At 41.5% G+C, this 22,399-nt stretch overlaps 1 protein-coding gene across 1 annotated transcript in view; it reads left to right on the top strand.

Annotated features, from left to right (window-relative positions):
• The first annotated feature begins 591 nt into the window (after positions 1-591).
• Positions 592-22,399, top strand: part of MDN1 (midasin AAA ATPase 1) — a 173,047-nt gene continuing 151,239 nt past the window's right edge. The window contains exons 1-8 of the mRNA XM_047857750.1: positions 592-836; positions 8,697-8,923; positions 14,748-14,972; positions 15,492-15,599; positions 15,680-15,872; positions 18,403-18,645; positions 18,887-19,018; positions 21,691-21,794. Of these exons, the coding sequence (XP_047713706.1) occupies positions 705-836; positions 8,697-8,923; positions 14,748-14,972; positions 15,492-15,599; positions 15,680-15,872; positions 18,403-18,645; positions 18,887-19,018; positions 21,691-21,794 (1,364 nt within the window). The 5' untranslated portion in view covers positions 592-704. The remainder of the gene's footprint in view (positions 837-8,696; positions 8,924-14,747; positions 14,973-15,491; positions 15,600-15,679; positions 15,873-18,402; positions 18,646-18,886; positions 19,019-21,690; positions 21,795-22,399) is intronic.

Raw genomic sequence — 22,399 nt, 5'->3', positions numbered from 1 at the left:
TGCCCTACTTTACTTAAATATTCCCTAACTGAACACTTATTTCCAATATTTATATTAAGGATGCTGCAAGGTGGGGCGCTTGGGGAGCTCAGTCCTAAGCCTCCGACTTCCTGAATTCCACCCCTGCATCAGGCTCTGTGGTGACAGCTCAGAGCCTCGAGCCTGTTTCCCTGCTTGGGATTCTGTATCTCCCTCTGTCTCTCAAAAATAAATAAACATTAAAATAATTAAAAAAAAAAAAAGAATGCTGCAAGGGGGGGTGCTGGTCATACTTGTGAATTTCAATAGGAGGGAGGCACGGTGGGCTGAGGATCACATGCCGCTACGGGCTCCCTCAGTTCCGGGCCTAGTAGAATCTCCTGTCTCGCTGTCCCGCCACACCTTGTCTCCGGGACCTACCATCACTGCAATGGTCGGACCCGAATCACGATATCTATGCCCGCTTCAAAAGTCCTCCCGGAACTGGGGCGGTAGTGACTCCCGCTGTTTCCGCTGTTGAGGGGGCGGGGCTGGGGCCGCCCTGCCGTGGCGGTCGTGGTCGAGGGCTGATGACGTAGGGCGCCGCGTGCTCCCCCACGTGTGCTGCAGTTCTCCCGGTGTCTGCGGGGCAGCCGTGGCTGGTTTCCCCGGGGGCGTAGTTGCTGGCACCTGCAGCGCGGGACCTCGGGGGCTCGGGGGCTCCGAGCGCTAAGTAGGGAGCGCTGATGACCGCCGGGGGCGGAGGGTCTGCGGTCATGGAGCACCTTTTCCTAGAGGTGGCGGCCGCGCCGCTGCGCTTACTCGCTGCCAAGAACGAGAAGAGCCGCAGCGAACTGGGCAGGTTCTTGGCCAAGCAGGTAAAAGAAGGAGGGAGAGGGAAAACGCCGGGCCGCCCCCGGCCGCCCCCCTCGCGCGTGCCCTGCGACCCTGAGTGAGACGCGCAACTTTAAGGGAGGGGAGAAGCGGCGTTCTGTCACCCTGGCCCCCTCCGCAGGGCTGGTCCGGGGCGGAGACGTCCGCGCGTGTTTGAGGAAATTGGAAGAAGCCTTTTGTGTGTATCTGAGAGACCCTTCCATTCTCCTCCAACCTACCTCTGTCTCCTCTCTGTAGCAGACGTGGCCTTCCGAAAGAAATGTGGTTTGTTTTTCTGTAATTGAAGTTGTATCTCTGCCCACTTGACATGTGTATTAACTTAAGTGTGCCAAGTCTAGCCACCCCTGTTAGTCTGGGTGACTGTTTTTCTTTTCTGCTTCATCCTTTAGTTGTGGCCGGCTGACACGTATTGATTGCGTTCCTGCTTTACGTGAGGCACAGTATGGTTCTGTGAGGAGACAGAGAAATTCGTTACGGTCTCTGCCCCCAGGGAACTTAGCGTCTATTTTTGGAGACCGTTCATAAAGACAGAAAACAACTGAAGGACAAAGCAAGACAGCTAATGCTGTGTGACATTAACCGTAGAGACTATGATGTGGATTAGAATTTTCTAAGAAATGGGGTTTTGGCCTTTTAAGAGCCTTCTCTCAACTCCCTGCTAAGTTGAGAACCTTTATCATGCATTTTCTTTTCACGTTGCATTTTAATTTCCCATTTTATGCTTCCCCACTCCCAATATCTCTGAACTTCTAGAGAGTAGAAAATGTGTTTAGTTTATTTTTTTTCCTTCTAACTGCCGTATCTAGAACTTATTTATTCAGTCACGAATGCATTGTGTACACATATATCCTTTTGCTCAGGAAGCGACGGGAGTATTTTGGGTCTGGAGCTGCAGAGAACTAACATGAGAGGCATTTCTGTTTGGTGAAAACAAATTGAGCGTGTAAAGGGCAGGGGGAGGGGGAGAAGAGGGGTGGGAGAGAAGGTCAGAGATACCCTGGGGCCTCTGAGCCCCAGTGAAGGGAATCACTAAACATGGTGAGCTGGTGAAAGAGGAGTTTTGGTGGGCTGGACTAAGTAAGGAAAGAGATCATCACTTTGTATGAGCTGAGCTTTTGGTGACAGTCCTGAGTTATGGATTGTTGATAGATGTATTTTTCTGTAAGTGGGTGTTAGAATTTAGATCAGAGGTTCTGAAACTAGGGATCATAGACCAGCAACAGGGGATTTGTGTTTCCCTACCACTGTAATTGGGTGTAACATAGATGTTTATGTACTGGGGGTAGGGAGGGGAAATGGTTTATAGCCTTTATTAGATACAGTTTTAGAGAATCTGACAGGTGTGAGAATCACTCATGTGAATTCTGAGATTGTATAGAAGTAGTATTAGACCTGAAAGCTACTAGAAAGTTCATTTGAATTAAGGAGATTGGGACACCTTTGCTTCTCCCTTTTTTGTGTGTCACATTGTCAGATTCTCTCCTGAGATGTCTTTCAGTTCCTTATCATTTTCATGATTAATTTCAAACCTTTCACTCAGAAAGCTTGATTGTGTTGCCATTCTGTATTTATCCTATTTTTTGGAAACAAAGCAATTTTTATGGGAAAGCAAAGCCTTTTGAAACATGATTCTCATTGCAGTTGGGATCTGAAGTAAGAATTCTTTAGGATTGTGGGTTTTTTGTTTTGTTTTGTTCTTTATCTCAGCTGGTGACAGCAACTTCTGCCTATCCACTTTAGAGAACTGAGTGTCCTCACTCTTCTCACTTCTTTTCCTTCACATATGGCCAAGTCTTCCGTGTTTTATTTACTCAGTATTGAATCTATTACTTCCTTTCCATCCCTATTGTCACCACCATCCTACAGTTCTGACTCCATTCCAGTGTGGGTTTTCCAACACCTCCAAGCAATTCTCAGACACAAACTGGGTGTCATATAATTCATATAATTTAACTCAATTCTGACACTGTCTACTTGGAGATAACATGAGATCCCACGTGTTAAGGGCTGAGTCTTTCAAAACTGCCCTCCCCACGTCTGAACGCCATTTGAAAGTCCAGGTTGTCACCTGTACTTCTGACCAACTGGCTGTGGATTGGAGGTTCTCTACAACCTCCTCCTTGGGTTTGATTAATTTGCTAGAGTGGCTCACAGAACTCAAACATTTTACTTACTAAATTACTGGTTTGTTATGAAAGGATAGAATTCTGGAACTGCCAGATGGAAGAGATGCATAGGGACAAGGTATGTGAGGAGTGCAGAGCTTCCATGCCCTCTCCAGAGGTGACACTTTCTCCACATATCCATATTTTTACCAACCTGGAAGCTCTCCTGACCAAGTCCCTTTGGGTTTTTATGGAGGCTTCATTACATAGGGTATAATTGATGAAAACTTTAGCCATTGGTGTTGGAATTCATTGACCAACCCTTGGCCCTTGAGGTGGAGGTGGGGGTGGGACTGAAAGTTCCAACACTCATCACTTGGTTGGTTCTCTTGGCAGCCAGTTCCATCCTTGGGTGCTTTGCAAAATTCACCTCCTTGGGGCGCCTGGCTGGCTCAGTAGGTAGAGCATGCAACTGTTGATCTCAATCTAGTGAATTCAAGCACCATGTTGGGCCTAGAGCTTACTTAAAACAACAACAACCCCACCCCCAGCCCCCCCCCCCCCCCACAAAATTCACCTCCTTAACATAACAAAAGACACCTTTATCACTCTGCTCACAGGAAATTGCAAAGATTTTAGGAGCTCTGTGCCTGGAATGGGGTTGAGGACCAAACAAAAATGTGTTGTTATAAATCATATCACATATCCTTACCTCCTTGATTACTGTCTGTGTTCAAGAAAAGCGGAATGCTTAAGAGCATGCATGGATATTGGGATGAAGTATGGCTAAAGATCAAATTCTCTTTTACATAATTGCTTTTGGGGTTTGAACAAGTTACCTAACTCTTCTGAGTCACAATTTCTTGCTATATTACATATGGTAGCTACTACATAGTTGAAGGGGCTCTGGAACCAGACTGTGACGTGGATTCTTGGTTCTCCTAGCTTTGTGACCTTGACCCCTTTTTAATTTTTCAGTTTCCTTATCTGTAAAATAGGGATATATTGCCTGCTTTATGGGTTGCTGTGAGGACTAGATGCCTACACTATAGTAAGCACTCTTTGTAGAAGTGGTTCTTAATTATTATTGCTATTAATAAGGTTGTTGTAAGATCCAGATAATGCATGTGAGGAGCTTACCAAAATGCCTAGCACAAAGCAGGTAATCAGGGGCATCTGACTTCAGCTCAGGTCGTGATCTCGCGGTTCATGGGTTTGAACTCTGTGTCTGGCTCTGTGCTGACAGCTGGGAGCCTGGAGCCTGCTTCAGATTCTGTGTCTCCCTCTCTCTCTGCCTCTCCTCCATGCACGGTATTTCTGTGTGTCTGTCTCAATAAATAAACATTTAAAAAAATTAAAGAAAAACAGTAATCAGTACATATGAGCTATAATAATACTTTTTATGTTTATTTTTGAGAGCGAGTATGTGCGCTCGCAAGTGGGGGAAGGGCAGAGAGGGGGGAGAGAGGATCTAAAGTGGGCTCCATGCTGACAGCAGAGAACCTGATATGGGGCTCAGACTCACAAACCTTGAGATCATGACCTGAGTTGAAGTTGGACACTCAACTGACTGAGTCATCCATGCACCCCAATATAATAATTTTTAAAAACCGCTTTATTAAGATATAATTCAGGTACCAAAAACTTCTTCCATTTAAACTTATAGTTCAGTGGTTTTTTGCTGTTTTCACAGATGTGTGTAACTGTTACCAGTTTTAGACTGTGATGTTTAGACATTTTCATTCTTTTGTAATTTTTAAAATTATTTTTTAATTTTTTTTTAAGTTCATTTATTTTGAGAGAGAGAGTGCAAGCAGGGGAGGGGCAGAGAGAGAGGGAGGGAGAGAGAATCCCAAGCAGGCTCCACACTACCAGTGCAGAGCCCAATGTGGGGCTCGAACTCATGAACCATAAGATCATGACCTGAGTTGAGATCAAGAGTTGGACGCTTAGGCTTAGCTGACAGAGCCACCCAGGAGCCCCTCTTTTTTTATTTAAAAAAGTCCCCCAACATGGGACTTGAACTCATGACCCCAGGTCATGAGTTGCATGCTCTTTCAACTGGGCCAGCCAGGTGCCCTGACATTTTCATTATTTCAAAAAGAAGCCCCCATACCTTTTAGATGGTAGCACCCCCCATTCCCACCCCAGTCACTGTGCTCTCCCACAGCTCCTCAGACAACCACTAACTTAACTTTTTTCCTCTGTGGGTTCCCTATTCTGGTCATGAATAAGACATCTGAATCTATCACTGTTCTGCATAAAAGCTCCCTATTATCTCTATAATAAAAATTTCTAAGTGGTATATGAGGTGTTTTATATTTTTTGAAAATTTGTCACTTAAAAATGAAAGAAAACATTTTTTCTCTCAACTTTTTTTCCAGTTTTTGTTTGAAATACTTTTAAATCCAGTGCAGTGGTTCTCAACTGGGGCAATTTTTCCCCCAAGGGCAAATCTGGAGACATTTTTGGTTATCACAACTGTTGGTGGGGTTGCTTCTGGCATATAGTGTTTAGAGGGCAGAGATGCTGCTAAATATGTTACAATGCATGGGACAGCTTCCACAAAGAATTATCCAGCTCCAAATATCAGTAGTGCAAAATTAAGAAAGAAACTCTAAATATATATGTGCCTAATAACAGAGTATCAAAATATGTGAATCAAAAAGTGACAGAAAAGGAAAAATAGACAAATTCACAATTATAATTGGAGACTTTGACACTCTATCCTGATTAATTGATAGAACAAATACAGAAACTCTCTAAGCATGTAGAAGACCCGCTATCAACAAACTTGACCTAACTGATGTTTCTAGATTGCTGTGCCCAGTAACTGTAGGATACATATTCTGCACATCTGGAACATTTCCCAAGATAGACCATATTTTCAAGATAGACTATAGTTTCAATAAATTTAGGAGAATTAAAATCATGCATGGTATATTCAATGATCCCAATGAAATTAAATTAAGGAAGAAAAAAAACAACCAAAAGATAGTGGGAAAAATCCCTAAATGTTAAAGATTAAAAAAAAAAAAAAAAGATGGTTAAAAAATAATCACTGAGTCAGAAAATCATTTGAACTGAATCATGATTTAAACAAATTGAGGGAGGGGGCGCCTGGGTGCCCGACTTCGTCTCAGGTCATGATCTCATGGTCTGTGGATTCAAGCCCCACGTTAGGCTCTGTGCTGACAGCTCGGAGCCTGGAGCTTGCTTCAGACTGTCTCCCTCTCTCTCTGCCACTCCTCTGCTTGCATTCTGTCTCTCTTTCTCAAAAATAAACAAACATTTAAAAAAATTTAAAAAAAGGTAAGTTACTAATAATGAACAATTTATGAAATCAGTGTTTGAAGAATATAAATTACCAAAGCCCACTCAAGAAAAACAAGCTAGGAATAAAACAGAAACAAGTTAGCAATAGAATAAAATGTCCTCAAGCTGATACAGAGCATCTACAAAAACTTAATAGCTAGCATCACAGTTAATATGTGAACAACCCAGTTTCAAAATGGATAAAAGATGGGGCACCTGTGTGGCTCAGTCAGTTCACCGTCTGACTTCAGCTCATGTCATGATCTCGGTCTGTGAGTTCGAGCCCCATAGCTCAGAGTCTAGAGCCTGCTTCAGATCCTATTTCTCCCTTTTTCTCTGCCCCTCCCCTGCTCATGCTCTGTCTCTCTCTGTCTTTCAAAAGTGAATAAATGCTAAAAAAAAAAAAATTAAATGGATAAAAGATTGAACAAATGTACAACAGATGATAAATAAATGGCCATTAAACACTTGAAAAAATTCTCAACATCTTTGGCATCAGAGAAATTCAGATAAAAGCACCAGATTCCATTCCCCCTTCTCTAAAATGACTAAAATTTCAACTGACCATACTATGTGGTGGTGAAGTTATGTGGCAACCAGAGGTCTCAGACATTGCTGGTAGGTGTAAACTGGTACAACTGCTTGTTTTAAAGTTAAACACTGAGGGGTACCTGGCTGACTCAGTTGATGGAGCATGTGACTCTTGATCTCGGGGCTATGAGTTCAAGTCCCACATTGGGTATAGAGCTTACTTCAAAAAAGAAAAAAAGGCTAAGTATCTTGTTTTCTTTTTTTTTAAGTAGGCTCCACACTCAGCATGGAGTCCAGTGTGGGGCTGGAACTCAGGACCCTGAGATGAAGACCTGAGCCAAGATCAAGAGTATCAAGAGTATCTAGAGATGCTTAACTCCTTGAGCCACCCAGGCGCCCCTTCCTCATTTCCCTCAGGGGTGGAGAGAATCTTAAGTAGGGTCCACACCCAGCACAGAGCCTGACCTCGGGGCTTGATCTGCATCTCATGACCTTGAGACACCTGAGCTGAAATCAATGGTCGGGTGCTTAATTGACTGAACTACCCCACCTGCCCCTTTTCCTATTTTCAGTATCTGATTCATCTAACCCCGTTTTCCAGATTATCTTTTCAAGAGAAGGTTCATGAAGTGATATTCTCTCTGGAGATTTTTTTCCCAACTCACAAGTTTCTATATAACATGTCCAGGACAGTTGCACTTTTTTTCATTCATTTTGTAAGTGATGTGTTTCTTTTTCTTCACAATATAACCACTTACTATCTACTTTTTTGAATGATATCTTTAGAGGGCTTCATAGCATGCCCCTGTGAATCATGACCAAATCTGTTAAAATTTCCTTGCAGGACTAATATTGATAGAAATTGTTCCAAAATAACATCTTTCCCCACTCAGTGCTTTGTTCAGAATTAGGAATTTTTGGGGCTCCTGGGTGGCTCAGTCGGTTGAGCGTCTGACTTTGGCTGAGATCATGATCTCACGGTTCGTGGGTTTGAGCCCCGCATCGGGCTCTGTGCTGACAGCTCAGAGCCGGAAGCCTGTTTCGGATTCTGTGTCTCTCTCTCTGCCCCTCCCCCACTCGTGCTCTGTCTCTCTCTGTCTCAAAAATAAATAAACATTAAAAAAATTTTTTTTCAAAAAAAGAATTAGGAATTTTTGGAGCACTTGCGTGGCTCATTTGGTTAAGCATCCAACACTTGATTTTGGCTCAGGTCATGATTTCATGGTTGTGAGATGGAGCCTCACATGGGGCATGGACCCTGCTTAAGATTCTCCCTTTACCTCTGTCCCTTGAGTGTGTGCTCACACATGTGTGCGTGAGCTCTCTCTCTCAAAAAAAAAAAACAAAAACAAAAAACCTAGGTGTTTTTATGAGTGAATGCCCTATAATTTGAAAGACTTCGTAAGAGCTCAGGTGTAAGGTGACCTTTTTTGAGGGAGAACTTTGGAAAAAATTGTTATATTTTTGCATGGGGTATTTAGGTTGTGCTCAAGCTGCAGTCTTAATAGGTAAATGTTTTGTGTGAAACGCCTTAGCATAAACTCATAGCATTGGACTTGGTGAGTATTTTAAACCTGCTGTCTCATTGTCGGCAGCAGGGGTTGTGTAGACCCGCGTGCACACTAACAATATGAGACTGTAGCATTTTACATGGAATTCAGGTATCAGTCCTTTTCCTCAAACCTCAGTGGACTGAAACTTCTTTATAACAGCCTTTCACGTTAAATTAACTGCACTCTTCTATTGCAAAGCCCTTTTCTATGTTTTATAAGATAAACTCATTTATGATATGTGGAAATTGGATGTTTTGATTCTAAGCTAGGACTTTTTCCCTTTTGCAACAGTGCTAACAAGCAGCATTTACATAGATACATTGTTTTGCCTTTCTCTCAGGTGTGGACACCTCAAGATCGCCAGTGTATCCTGAGCACCTTAGCACAATTACTTCTGGATAAAGACTGTACTGTGCTGGTTGGTCGCCAGCTGCGCCCTCTTCTTTTGGATTTGTTGGAAAGGAATGCTGAAGCCATTAAAGCCGGAGGCCAAATCAACCACGATCTACACGAACGGCTCTGTGTGTCAATGAGCAAACTCATTTGTAACCATCCTGATGTCCTCCCGTGAGTAACAGTTTTATTCTTCACTTTTCTCCTTGAGGTAGTAGAACCTGGAAAGTAAAGGGGTGTGAGCTGAGAAGGGAAGAGGAGAAATACAAAAAGAAGGAAGATAAGTGGTACTGTTTATTAACAATTTAGTGACCATTTACTAGGTTTCTTTGAAGTCTTGGCCATCAGGATGGGTCTGGAAAACTGGCCATGATGTGTTCTTTGGCTTCAAGAATTATATCATCTGGTGAGATGAGGCAGATTTAAAAAGAGTTTCATCTGAGGTTCTTATAGCATCCATTTCAGATGGCTGCTTGCTGGAGTAGCTGAAGGGTGACGTTTAGAAGAGCTGTGGTGTCTTTCTAACTTTCTATAATCTGTCCAAAGCAGTTTTGTGAGAAGTTGTGTTAGAACTGGATTCTAATGTATTTCTCTTTAAAAAAAAAAAAAAAATTTTTTTTTTTTTAATCTTTATTTATTTTTGAGAGAGAGGGAGAGACAGAGCTCAAGCAGGGGAGGGGCAGAGAAGGAGTGAGACAGAATCCGAAGCAGGCTCCAGGCTCCGAGCTGTTAGCACAGAGCCTGACACGGGGCTTGAACTCACGAACTGCAAGATCATGACCTGAGCTGAAGTCGGACACTTAACCCACTGAACCACCCAGGCACCCCTAATGTATTTCTCTTCTGATCTGCTCTGTGTCCGGCCTGTGCTGGTTCACCCTTCCTTAGGCAGCCTGGTGGTCCCTTACTTCTGAGAGGTCACCATATTGATGCCAAACTTATTGTGCACCAGATCAGCATAGTGCATTGCAGTCAAGAACTATAGCCCAGCAATCCTCCTCCTGCCTCATCCACCTGAACAGCGGGGGCTACAGGCACGTACCACTGTATCTGCCTTTGTCTTTTAAATTAATAGCAAAATACTGTTGGTATGGAGTAAAGGGCCAGCAAAATGAGTATTAGGGTTTTTTTAATTGAGAAGGTGAAGAACTTTCACTCTAAACTTGAGTAGTATCTTTGCAACTAATAAGAGTATCCCTTATATCCATTCCTTATTTATTAGTTTTCATTTGGCTTTCTTAGAAGTATGATCTCTAATCTGGTTCATGAATGAAGGGAATAAGAACTGAACTCTTGGCAGAAAACCATAATTTGTATGAGATTTTCTTTTTTTTTTTAATGTTTATTTATTTTTGAGACAGAGCGAGAGAGAGAGAGAGAGAGAGAGAGCGCGCGCGAGCGAGAGAGAGCGAGCATGAGCGGGGGAGGGGCAGAGAGAGAGGGAGACACAGAGTGTGAAGCAGGCTCCAGGCTCTAGGCTCTGAAATGTTAGCACAGAGCTCAATGCAGGACTCAAACTCACAAGTCGTGAGATCATGACCTGAGCCGAAGTCGGACGCTTAACCCACAGAGCCACCCAGGTACCCCTGTATGAGCTTTTCTAAAAGGGGAGGGGGAAAAATGGGCCCAGTTTAATGGAACTAGAAGATATACAGCAAATATCATCATTATACGTGGTAGTTAGGAACATAAGCTGTGGGTTGATTGAAGGTTGAGATTGTGGCCTCACTTAGTACTCATTGATGTACTTGATTGTGGTACCATTTCATAACGTGTACTGACTGCCCTGTACTTACTATATAGAATTGACGTGTGGGTAACTTGAACCCCCGTTTCTCCTAGGCCTTTGTGGTACAGTGCTTCTGGATTGTGTTTGAGAATCATTAAAATGATGGATTAGTTACATCTGGTTTCCCATCCGCTTTGCACTTTATGTTCTTGTTAAATGCATGTGAACACAGAGCACACCCCTACTTTTTCTTCTTTTCATTTTGCCAAGGCAGTATATTTTATTTACACTCCCACCTTATTTCAAAAATTATATAATGCAGTTTATGAAGTTTCTTGTGCTAGAGTAACTTAAAAACAAGCCATAAAAAAAAGGAGCTATGTGTAAATGAATCAATACATGACGTGAAATGAATTATAGACAATGATGTAGAATGAGATTTTGATTTTCAGTTTTAAGAATTGTAGCTCATTAGTTCAGCATGTGCCCTAAATTTCCTCTGTAGAGGGAATATACCTAATGTGTTAGGGATATACCAAATATATTTAGATAGGATACAGTCATTCATTCAGTAGATAAATATAGAAGACCTCTCTTGGGGCCACATCATGGGGGTAAGAAAGTCAAGTATAATGGGTTCTTGTATTTTGCAAACAATTGAATATAATGCTAATAGAGATGTTAGCCAAATACTTAAGGGGAGCAAGAAAATCATTAAAGAAGAATGAATGTTATCCTCTTGAAAATCAGAGAAAGTTTTGTATTGTGGCAGATTGTGGAGGAAGAGGGAAGAGAAAAAGAATGAAGAGAAGAGAAATAGGATGGCAATGAAGATCTAGGAAAAAAGAGAGAGAGAGAGACAGACTGGAAAGGAGGATCCCAGTCAAGCTCCCTAGAATCCTAGTGCTTGCCCTTCATTTCCTGGTACATATCTCTTTCTGAGCCCAAGGTGTTTGGGGCTTCCATGAGGTTCTTTAGTAGTCTTAAACATTTCTTTTTTTTTTTTTTTTAATTTTTTTAATGTTTATTTATTTTTTTTGACAGAGAGAGAGAGAGAGAGAAAATGAATGAGCGGGGGAGGGGCAGAGAGAGAGGGAGGCATAGAATCCAAAGCAGGTTCCAGGCTCTGAGCTGTCAACACAGAGCCTGATTGCGGGGCTAGAACCCATGAACTGTGAGATCATGACCTGAGCCGGAGTCGGACGCTTAACCAACTGAGCCACCCAGGCGCCCCTTAAACATTTCTTTTTTTTAATCTTGCTTATATTATTTGTTCATTACTGTGTTCCCCTTTCCCCTGCCCAGCTTTATTGAGATTCAATTGAGATATATTTTTATTGACATATAATATTGTATAAATTGAAGGTAGAAAACATAGTGATTTGATACATGTACATATTGTGAAATATTTGCCACAGTAAGGTCAGTTACCACATCTTTCACTTCACATAATTACCGTTTTGTTGTTGTTTGCTCATTGTTTTTGATTCTAGAATCCTTGAACACGTTTTACTTTTTGGCAAGTTTTTTGTCAGGACTTTGTGAGTGCAATCCTGGTGTATTGATTCTTTCTCTATTCTAACATATTAGGTTTCCAAGTTCTTTTTTTTGTTTTTCCCCCAAAGATTTTACTTTTTGGGGCACCTGGGTGGCTCGGTCAGTTAAGCATCTGACTTTTGGTTTCAGCTCAGGTCGTGATCTCATAGTTTGTGAGTTCAGGCCCCACATCGGGCTCCACACTAACAGCTCAAAATCTAGAGTCATGTGGGGGCGCCTGGGTGGCTCAGTCGGTTGAGCGTCCGACTTCGGCTCAGGTCATGATCTCGCGGTCCGTGAGTTTTAGCCCTGCATCGGGTCTGTGCTGACAGCTCAGAGCCTGGAGCCTGTTTCAGATTCTGTGTCTCCCTCTCTCTCTGCCCCTCCCCCGTTCATGCTCTGTCTCTCTCTGTCTCAAAAATAAATAAATGTTAAAAAAATTAATAAAAAAATCTAGAGTCATGTGTTCTTCCAACTGAGCCATTTAAGCACCCTTTAATCTTTATACTGTAACATCTTAAGGCACTGTTAGTCTTATTTCAAATCTTTAGAGAAGTAAACTAAGTAGCTCTATCAGAGCCAGGACTGGACTGCAGGTCTTACTTCTGGATGCTGGAAAGACTGATGAGTTGCCCGAGTGGCTCATCCAAGATTAGATGTTTAACTGGGTGATATTCCTTGCTGTATTTTAGGCCTTATGACTATCTTACTCCAGGAAAGAGAACTTCTCCTCAGTCTTTGGATATTCTCTTAGGCAAAAACTGATCATGTCATTCTCTGGCTAAAAATGCTTTATTGTTGTTTAGATCAGAATTTTAGAGCACTCCCTGAAAGTGATGGGTCTTTGGAGAAAAGGGTGCTGTAGTTAAGTAAGTTTGGGAGAGAATATTGACCAGTTCCCCTTTGTATTTTTATGGTGGACCACAATTCTCTTCCTTGCACTGGCCGCACAGATGTAGGCCATTGCCAGTGCACTCGGCTTATTTCCCCCGGTCTTCCTCAAGGAAGGAAGGTCAACCCTGAGTTAGGTTGACCACTTGGTTGCTGCTTCTCTGTTTGTTACTGCCGGCTGGTTTCACATGTGCTGCCAACATCATCTGCCTCTGAGCTAGTGGAATACCAGCCTCTCTCCCCCAAAGAATGATTGTACTTATTCTGACAGCATCCTTGTGGAGAAAAAAAAAAGTCCTGTTTTTGTTTTTAATTTCAAAGGTGATACATTTAAATAATAACAATACAGAATTGCAAAAAGTGGAAGTCCTGGAATTTCATCCTGAAATCCTACTTTTTAGAGATAATTGTTATTAACAGTGTGATATGTTACCTCTTAAATCTCTTTTCTTTTTCTCACTCTGCCAGGTTTCTCTCTTTTTCTTTTTAAGTTTATTTATTTTGAGAGAGGTAGTGTATATGCATGTGAGTAGAGGAGGGGCAGAGAGAGGGAGAGAGAGAATCCTAAGCAGACTCTGCACTGTCCACACAGAGCCCGATGCACAAGGCTCAATCTCACAAACCCACAAACTGTGAGATCATGACCTGAGCTGAAATCAAAAGTTGGTCGCTCAACAGACTGACTCACCCAGGCGCCCCAGCCAGGTCTCTTCTGAGCCACAGCTGAATCTTCTAAGTCCCATTTGTCCAGTCTTCTTCAGAATATTGTGAGTGTTAACTTACCAAGACTCTATTTCTGTTTGCCCGGATTGCTTGTGGAAGTCTAAGCCTTCCCGCCCATCTCCTGAGTTCTCATTCTCTCTCCCTCTCATAACAGTTTTATGTTTGGGGATTTATTGAGCCAGCGATGTGGGGTATGTTTCCCTGGTGCTTCAGTGCAAATCGCTCTGGAAAGCAGATTCGAATGGCCCCTGCAGCTGCTCTGTCGCATTCCCAGTGGGCTCCTGAAGATTCTGTTACTGACCACTAGTTCACTAAGTTATTGTAAAAGGTTGCAACTCTGGAACAGGCTGATGGAAGAGATTGCTTCCTAATACTAGATTTCACAGTGTTTTTTTTTGGATGAAACCAAAAGCACAAGCAACTAAAACAAAAATAGACGAATGGGACATCAAACTAAAAAGCTTCAGCACAGCCAAGGAAACAAGAATGAAGAGACAATGTACAGATTGGGAGAAAATACTTCCAAGTCACCTATCCATTAGGGGATTAATATCCAGAATGTATAAAGAACTTCCTTCCATTTTTTTGTCCATCTTTTCCAGTTTTACTGCCTTCCTTTTGTGTTCCACAGAAATCTGTTCTCATCTTCAGATGCAACCAAAGCATCTCTTCTTGACTGCCCCCCACCCCCCACCCCGCCCCAGCCCTGTTGGTTTAGCTGAATCTTTTTTCTTTGTGCCTCTTGTTTCTGTGACTGTCTTCCTTGGTAGATAGCAAGCTGCTCAAGGAAAGTATCTCCTTGGTTTTGTACTCCTGGAACTTAACAGCATCTGGCTTCTAGTGAGAGGTCAATAAATGTTTATTGAAAACTAGTGCATTTTCAGTGGAAAACACTTGCAATAAGTACCTGTGGTTTTGTATTCTCTTAGACATCTCATGCCATTGTCCTGGTTCCTGAATTTGAACAGGATACAGTCTTAGGATTGGGTAGCTTCACTATTTGTCTCTTTATTCTCAGACCCTTGGAAATTCCTGTTGTATTCTGCTGGCCTGTCTCAAAGTAGAAAAGCATACTTTGAAATCTTCACCAACAAATGAAAAAAATTTCTTTTTCTGAAGGTTTGCCCTGAGGTATTTCAAGGACACTTCTCCAGTCTTCCAAAGACTCTTCCTAGAGAGTTCAGATGCTAATCCAGTCCGCTATGGGCGCAGGCGGATGAAGCTCCGGGACCTAATGGAAGCAGCTTACAAGTTTCTGCAGAACGAGCAGTCCGTGTTCCGGGAGCTCTGGGACTGGAGTGTGTGTGTCCCTCTCCTCAGAAGCCATGACACCTTGGTCCGCTGGTGTGTAGCTCCTGGAATTTTCTGGTGCTTCAAGTGTGGGGGTGGTATAAGGAGTGTAGAGTTCTGTGATGAGGCAGGAAAGGAAGCTATGTAAAATGTGTTATTTTTGTTCTGGTGCCTTTTGGGTTCCTCGTGCCTTTCCTTAATCATGCTTCTCCTCAGTGGCAAATGAGATGATACTTAATGGAGTTCTACCTTTTTCACATTCTATCAGGTGAATTCATCATACTTGATTTGTATTTTCTACTCTCAAATGTATTGAAATGTATTAATTCTATAAGATTTCCTTTTTTTCTTTTTAAAGTTTTTCTTTTTTTAATTTAAGTTTTTAGTAATCTCTACACCCAACATGGGGCTCGAACTTAGAACCCTGAAATCAAGAGTTACATGCTGTACCCACTAAGCCAGCCAGGCACTCCTAAGATTCCCTTTTCTAATGTTTAGTTGGCGAGAACATTTTCTTTTTTCTTGAGAATCAGTTGCTTTTCCTAAGTTTATGTATACTTTGGTTTTCTCCAGGTACACAGCCAATTGTCTTGCTTTGGTCACCTGTATGAATGAAGAGCACAAGTTATCATTCCTTAAGAAGATTTTTAATAGTGAGGAACTGATCCATTTCAGGTTAAGGTAAGAAGGAGGATTCCTGGAGATCTTGATGTAGCCTTACAGTGCATTAAAGTAACTAATGAGATATTCATTTTCCTCAGGTTATTAGAAGAGGCCCAGCTGCAGGACTTGGAGAAGGCCTTGGTTTTGGCTAATCCAGAAGCCTCCCTTTGGCGTAAGGAGAAAGAGCTGCAGTACTTACAGGGCCATCTTGTTTCAGCTGATCTCTCTGCCAGGGTGACTGCTGTCTGTGGTGTGATGCTGCCTGGGCAGCCACCAGCCCCTGGAGAGCAGGTATATTGGCATTAGTGGGATGTGTGTCCTCTTCTCCCCTCTTAAACATTGAGTGTGCTTTTTTCCTTGGCTGGACTGTGTGTTATAGGTGTGAGCCGAGTTGAGTTTTCCAAATTGCTGTTCCATGTACAGAACTATTCAGAATAGATTAAGGAAAATTTACCCAGGGTCCTCTTCTCTGATAGTTTCTTTGTCTCTGTTTGATGTTAAATTAGAAAGTCTAATGATGTCGATGTGATGCTTTTAACGTTAGCAAAGCACTTCCATATACTCTCTTATTTACTTGCTACGGTAACTCTGTGAAGTTGGGTAGCACATGTTGTGATACCATATTTATGTAAAACGAAGGTAGAATGACTGGCCCGGAGACCCATGGGCTGCCCTTTGTAGAGACGGTGCCAGGCCCAGGTATAACTCCCAGCAGCCTCTTTTTTTCAGAATATTCTTTTTGGTTGTTAGGTAGGAGACTAGTAACTGTAGTGAGCTTTCCCCCTGTCATATGAAATGAGCTTCTTTCCAAAAATATGGCTCCAGACCCACACTTTGGAAAAGCTTATAGATCAAAATCTAGCTCTGTAATCTGAAGCTATTTGCAGCCAGTTTTTAGTTAGTTGTCACTTTGTGTGATGGTCAGGTTCACCCAGTTTTCTTTTTAGAAGAAGACCTGGGTCATTCCTTGAACCATTGGTTTATCCATTGGGTAGTACAGTTTAAAAAAAAAAAGCATAATATGCATTTTAAAAATGCACATCTTAAATGTACAGCTCAATGATTATTCATAAACTGACTATATCTACGTACCTAGCACTAGGACACCAGCGCTTCCGCAGGCCCTTGTGTTTCCCTCTAGTCACTAAGATCCCCCAAACCCTAACCATTTTTCTAATATAGATAAGGTTTGGAGCATTAGAATTTTAACATAGGGAAAGATTCTAGTTGTGGTAGGTTTGATGTTGAGTACCAGTGGCTAGGCACTGGGGCAGAAGAACAGAATGGTTGCTATGGCCCAGCCTGCCTGCTAAGTTGCTGAGAGTAACAGCTCTGCAGAGAGTTCAGGAACTTCGGCCCTGAATCTCATTTTGTCTTCACATATCTATAGGAGACTAGCCATGTTTGAGAAGTTACTATTCCTTAAAAGTTGTTAAAATTCCACTTTTCCAAGAGATCTTTTTTCCTATATTAGGTACATTATTATTTGAAATTCTTTTTAATGCAGTAAAATACAACATTTACCATCTTAAACTTTTTTTTAGTAAGTAAACTCTATCTCCACCCTGAGGCTTGAACTCACAACCCTGAGATCGAGAGTCATATGCTCTACTGTCTGAGCCAGCCAGGCGCCCCAACCATCTTAAACATTTTTAAGTATGCACTTCAGTGGTGTTAAATATATTCACATTGTTGTGTGAATAAACTCCAGAACTTTTTCATCTTGGAAAGCTGAAACTCTATCCATTAAACATATTGGGAGCAGTTATTATTTTTCACATTTTCACATTTTGTTATGGAAAATATCAAATATATTCCAAAGTAGAAAAAGTAGTGTAATGAATCCCCATGTGCCCATCACTTGGCTTCAGTAATTATAAATTTATGGTTAATTATCTTTCATTTATACTGCTGCATACTCTCCCCACACCATCTTATTTTGAAGCAACTTTCAGATGTCACATCATTTCGTGCCTAAATATTTCAATATGTATAAAGGAAAAGAACTTTAAAAAAGCCATTATTCTTTATTACACCTGAAAAAAATGTAACAATTTTATAATACAAAACATCCTTTTAGTGTTCATACTTCCCTGATTTGATTTCCCTGATTTGTAAATAGTTGTGTGCATTCTTTTTTTTTTTTTTTAAGTAGGCTCCATGCCCAACATGGAGCTTGAGACCAAGACACATACTGTTACTGACTGAGCCCGCCATGCACCCCTATTGTTTACATTCTTTTTTTTTTAATTTTTTTTTTAATGTTTATTTATTTTTTGAGACAGAGAGAGACAGAGCATGAACAGGGGAGGGTCAGAGAGAGGGAGACACAGAATCTGAAACAGGCTCCAGGCTGTTGGAAGAGACAGCCTGAGCTGTCAGCACAGAGCCTGACGCGGGGCTCGAACTCATGGACTGTGAGATCATGACCTGAGCCGAAGTCGGCCACTTAACTGACTGAGCCACCCAGGCGCCCCTATTGTTTACATTTTTGATCTTAGATAACGAAATCTTAGAATGTGGCGAGAGGAAGGAAAACAAATAAAAATCTCTTCATGAGATTAGGTTTGCCCCCATCCCTCATGTGTCAACTTTTTTGACTTCTTAAACTCTGGGAGACTTTCCTTAAATTTGTTAGCAAATTTCTGCCAGAAGGAAAAAGATCCTATTTTGGATAACCTACCTACGGTTACTATAGTGCTGATATTAGTAATTTAGAGGTTTATGTAAAGGTCAGTGGAAGCATTGTTGTAGAAACTAATGTGTACCCTTTGGAGGAAAGACTGTTGACATGCCTTTTATTTTTCACTTGCCTCCTTAGGCTAGTAATAGAAGTTCTTCTCGTGAACAGGAGCTGGCCTTTAGGTCTTATGTGCTGGTTGATTCAATCTGCAAAAATCTTCAGACGCTGGCTATGGCAGTGGCTTCTCAGAATGCTGTATTGTTGGAAGGACCGATAGGATGTGGCAAAACTTCCTTAGTTGAATACTTAGGTGCAATGACGGGTAGAAGGAAGCCCCCTCAGCTTCTTAAAGTCCAGCTTGGAGATCAGACCGACAGTAAGGTAATTAAGAAATGGCAGGTTTTGGTGGATTAGCATGCTTATAAATGTTTGCATTAAAGTATTGTTTTTGCTAAGGGATGTGAGAATAGTCCTTGGTCTTCTTCATAACTGATGGGACCAAGCTGTAAAAACCTCAAGTGCCTGCTTATTTCTGTATAGAAGTTTAACAGTTAATCAAAGGTTATAGCAATTGTTATCTCAGATGTGTGGTGTCAGTAATTACTTTAACCTCTTCCTGTAGATGCTGTTGGGAATGTATCGCTGCACAGATGTCCCAGGAGAGTTTGTGTGGCAACCTGGTACCCTGACACAGGCAGCCACAAAGGGACACTGGATCCTTCTGGAGGATATTGACTATGCCCCTTTAGATGTGGTATGTCATCTCACTAATTATTTGCTGATTCTACCTTTGAAGAGCATTTGGTTAATAGTGATTCTGGGAGGTGTTTGATTTGAGATGGTATGTTTTGCAAGAAGCTCATTCATGGTTGCCTACCTAATCTGGTTTGAGGTAGGATTACTTGGCTTGTCTCTTTTTTGATAGAAAATTGATAAAATTCCACTGGTGCTGTTTCATTCAGTAGAGTAGTCCCCCCTTATCTGCTGTTCAGTTACCTGTGGTTACCCACGGTCCTGAAGCAAATGATTCTCCTCCTGTGTCTTCTGAAGGTTAGTAGTAGCCTGACGCTATGTCACAGTGCCTCGGTCATTCACCTCACTGTTACCTAGGCATTTTATCATCTTTCATCTCCACAAGAAGGGTAAGTACAGTACAATAAGATACTTTGAGAAAGAGAGACTCCATTCACATATCTTTTTTTATAGTATATTGTTAGAATTATTCTATTTTACTGTTAGTTATTGTTGTTAATCTCTTACCTTGCCAGTTTATGTTAAACTTTATCATAGGTATGTTTGTGTAAGAAAAAGTATACTGTAAATAAGGATCTGTATTATCCACAATTTCAAACATCCACCAGGGGTGTTGAAACATACACTGTGTGGATAGGGGGAACTACTATAATCGGATATGTGACCAATTTCACTGTAGTTTTTTCCTCCTTTAGTTAAATTATGTGACTAGTTTCATAACCTTTCCAAGAATAGGCCTTGTGGGAAACATCTTACCAATGTTACAGATACACTGAGAACTTTAAGACCCTACTTCCTAGCTATGGCATCCATAGAGCAGTGGGCTGAGGACAGATGAAGAAGAGATGATGTAACAAGAGTATCTTGCCTTGGTTTCATTAAGGAAAATCTACTGGACGTATATTTTCATTTTTTAAAGATTACTCTTCTATGTGTATCAAAATAACTATGCAGGCAGTCCATGTTTCCTCTATATTTTGTAAAGTATGACAAAAATGTATTGCAGAATGAAAAATTCTTCCTTGGGCACATTTTCCTGAGATTGGTTTTAATTTTTTTTTTTTTTTAATCATGAACCCTAAAGTACCTTTTGGATAGGAGAATAACGTGAGAGTGTGTGTGTGTTTGTATGTGTAGGTTTAGGAAAATATGAAGGGGAAGGAGTAGCTATAAATACATGTGTATTGCGATGATTTTACAGTCTGATGAAGTAAAGATGTAATGGAATTACTGGCCCAGGTAGGGCCTCATAATATGATTACCATGTTCTAGGGTCTCTGTCTCTCTCTCTCCCTTTTGTTTTGTTTTGTTTTGTTTTGTTTTGTTTCTTGAGTCTCATTGACATACCATGTTGTAAGGTCTTAATGCTCAGTTTTATAGGACTGGAAACTTAGTTTTCTTAATAAGCTCAGAGCTAAGGCTGACTCCTACAAATGAGCCTTAATAATACAACTGAAACATAAACCACATGGCCAAATATTTGCTGAGGGTTTTCACTTTCTTTTCTGTTTTCTTCTTCATTTTTTTTTCCTCCTCTCCACACCAAAACTAAGGCCTTTCATTTTCTAGTGCTGTCTTCCCTGGCATGTTTTTTAGATACCAGGGTACCTGGGAAGTCATTAGGATTATGGATTGTGGAATTAGAGCCAAAGAAGATAGATGAACATAAGAGATAGTCCATCCAGGCCATGATGGAGCCTAGGGATCCATCCCTGTCCTATAGTTAATTATATTCCTTGATGACCAGGTCCTGATTCAAGACCAAACTGACAGTTTCTATCTTGGTCTCCCTTTGCCAATATTTGATAAACATCATAAAATTCTACATTGAGTCCCATTTTGTATAGACTGGACTCTTTGGACTTCTTACTTTGGTTTTTCTTTTTAAACTTCCTGTATAAACTCATGTTCCCTAGATCCATATGTCTAGTCCGCCTTTTTGTCGGAAATATCTACTTGAATGTCCCTTAGCTGGTGGAAGTTCAAGATGTCCAAAATGGAGCTTGTCTGCTCGTTCTCAGAACAACCTTTTCTGCCACAGTTAGCAAGCCAGAAGTTTGATGTATCCTAGTCAGCACAGGAGACCCCAAGTCATTTATCTCTAAGTTTTGTAGTTTTCCACTACTTCATATGCACATTCTGCCCTAACAACAGAATCCTTTTATGACATACTCTTAGGAACAAAGACTTTTATCCATTTGAATATTTTTACATGGAGTTTAGTTTGTGCCATTTCTCTCCCACCAAACCTGGCTAATTCTTGCTCAGATTTAAGACTGAGTGAATATCATTACCTCTGGGATGGCTTCACTGCCCTGCTTCTACACTATTCCATTCTGATTCATAGCCACCCTCTATCTTCAGCTCTGGGGTCATGCTGTATGGTGGTTTGCATGGCTATCCCATCAGATGCTCGGCTGTAAAGCCTCAGTCATGCCTGGATTTTTAGTGTCTGGCTTGTTTCTAGTCCATAGTAGGCACTTAGTGAATGTGGAATGAATAAATCATTCTGTCAGAGTATAGGTGGCTCAGACATTCCTATCTGCCTTTTGGACCCAGTTCATGCTATGAGAATTAAGGTTTCCTTTACAGATGTGCTCATCATTTGGAGAGAAGGGTTTATTGTTGTTGTTGTTGCTTTAATAGCTTTATCAGTGGGGTTTTGTGATTTAGGTTTCTGTGCTGATCCCTCTCTTGGAGAACGGAGAGCTCTTGATTCCCGGCCGAGGTGACTGTCTGAAAGTGGCTCCTGGATTTCAGTTCTTTGCCACTAGGAGGTATGTCCTTTTAACCTTTCTGTTTCCACTGTGGAGGCTTTTCCTCATACATTCCCACACTAGAGTCCAAAATCCCTGGAATAGAGTTTCCTGGGCCCACTTTAAGCAAGTGATGACAGATCCAATTTTCATTCCTTACTTATTTTTAAAAATACCTGATTCTATATCAGCACTCTCTATTTTGTTCCGTTGTTCATTTGTCTTTACACCATTTGTCTTTGATTACTGAAGTTTTTGTTTGTTTGTTTTTAATTTTTAGAGAAAGAGAGTGCACTAGTGGGGGAGAGGGTCAGAGAGAGAGAGAGGCAGAGAAAATCTTAAGCAGGCTGCAAACTCAGCACAGAGCATGACATGGGGCTTGATCCCACAAGCTGTGATCCTGACCTGAGCTGAAATCAAGAGTTGGATGCTTAATCAACTAAGCCACCCAGGTGCCCCTGTAGCTTTTTAAAATTTAAGTGGGCTCTGTGCCCAACGTGGGGCTTGAACTCACAACCTGCAGATCAAGAATTGCATATTGTAATGACTGAGCCAGCTAGGCACCCCTTCATTCCTATTTTAAATAGAGATAACTAAATCAGAAAATGAGAGGGTTTTTTCCCCCC

Source organism: Prionailurus viverrinus, chromosome B2, assembly GCF_022837055.1.
Source record: "Prionailurus viverrinus isolate Anna chromosome B2, UM_Priviv_1.0, whole genome shotgun sequence".
NCBI lineage: Eukaryota > Metazoa > Chordata > Mammalia > Carnivora > Felidae > Prionailurus > Prionailurus viverrinus.
The sequence above is the reverse complement of the archived record's forward strand: the minus strand, read 5'-3'. Positions and strand labels throughout refer to the sequence as shown.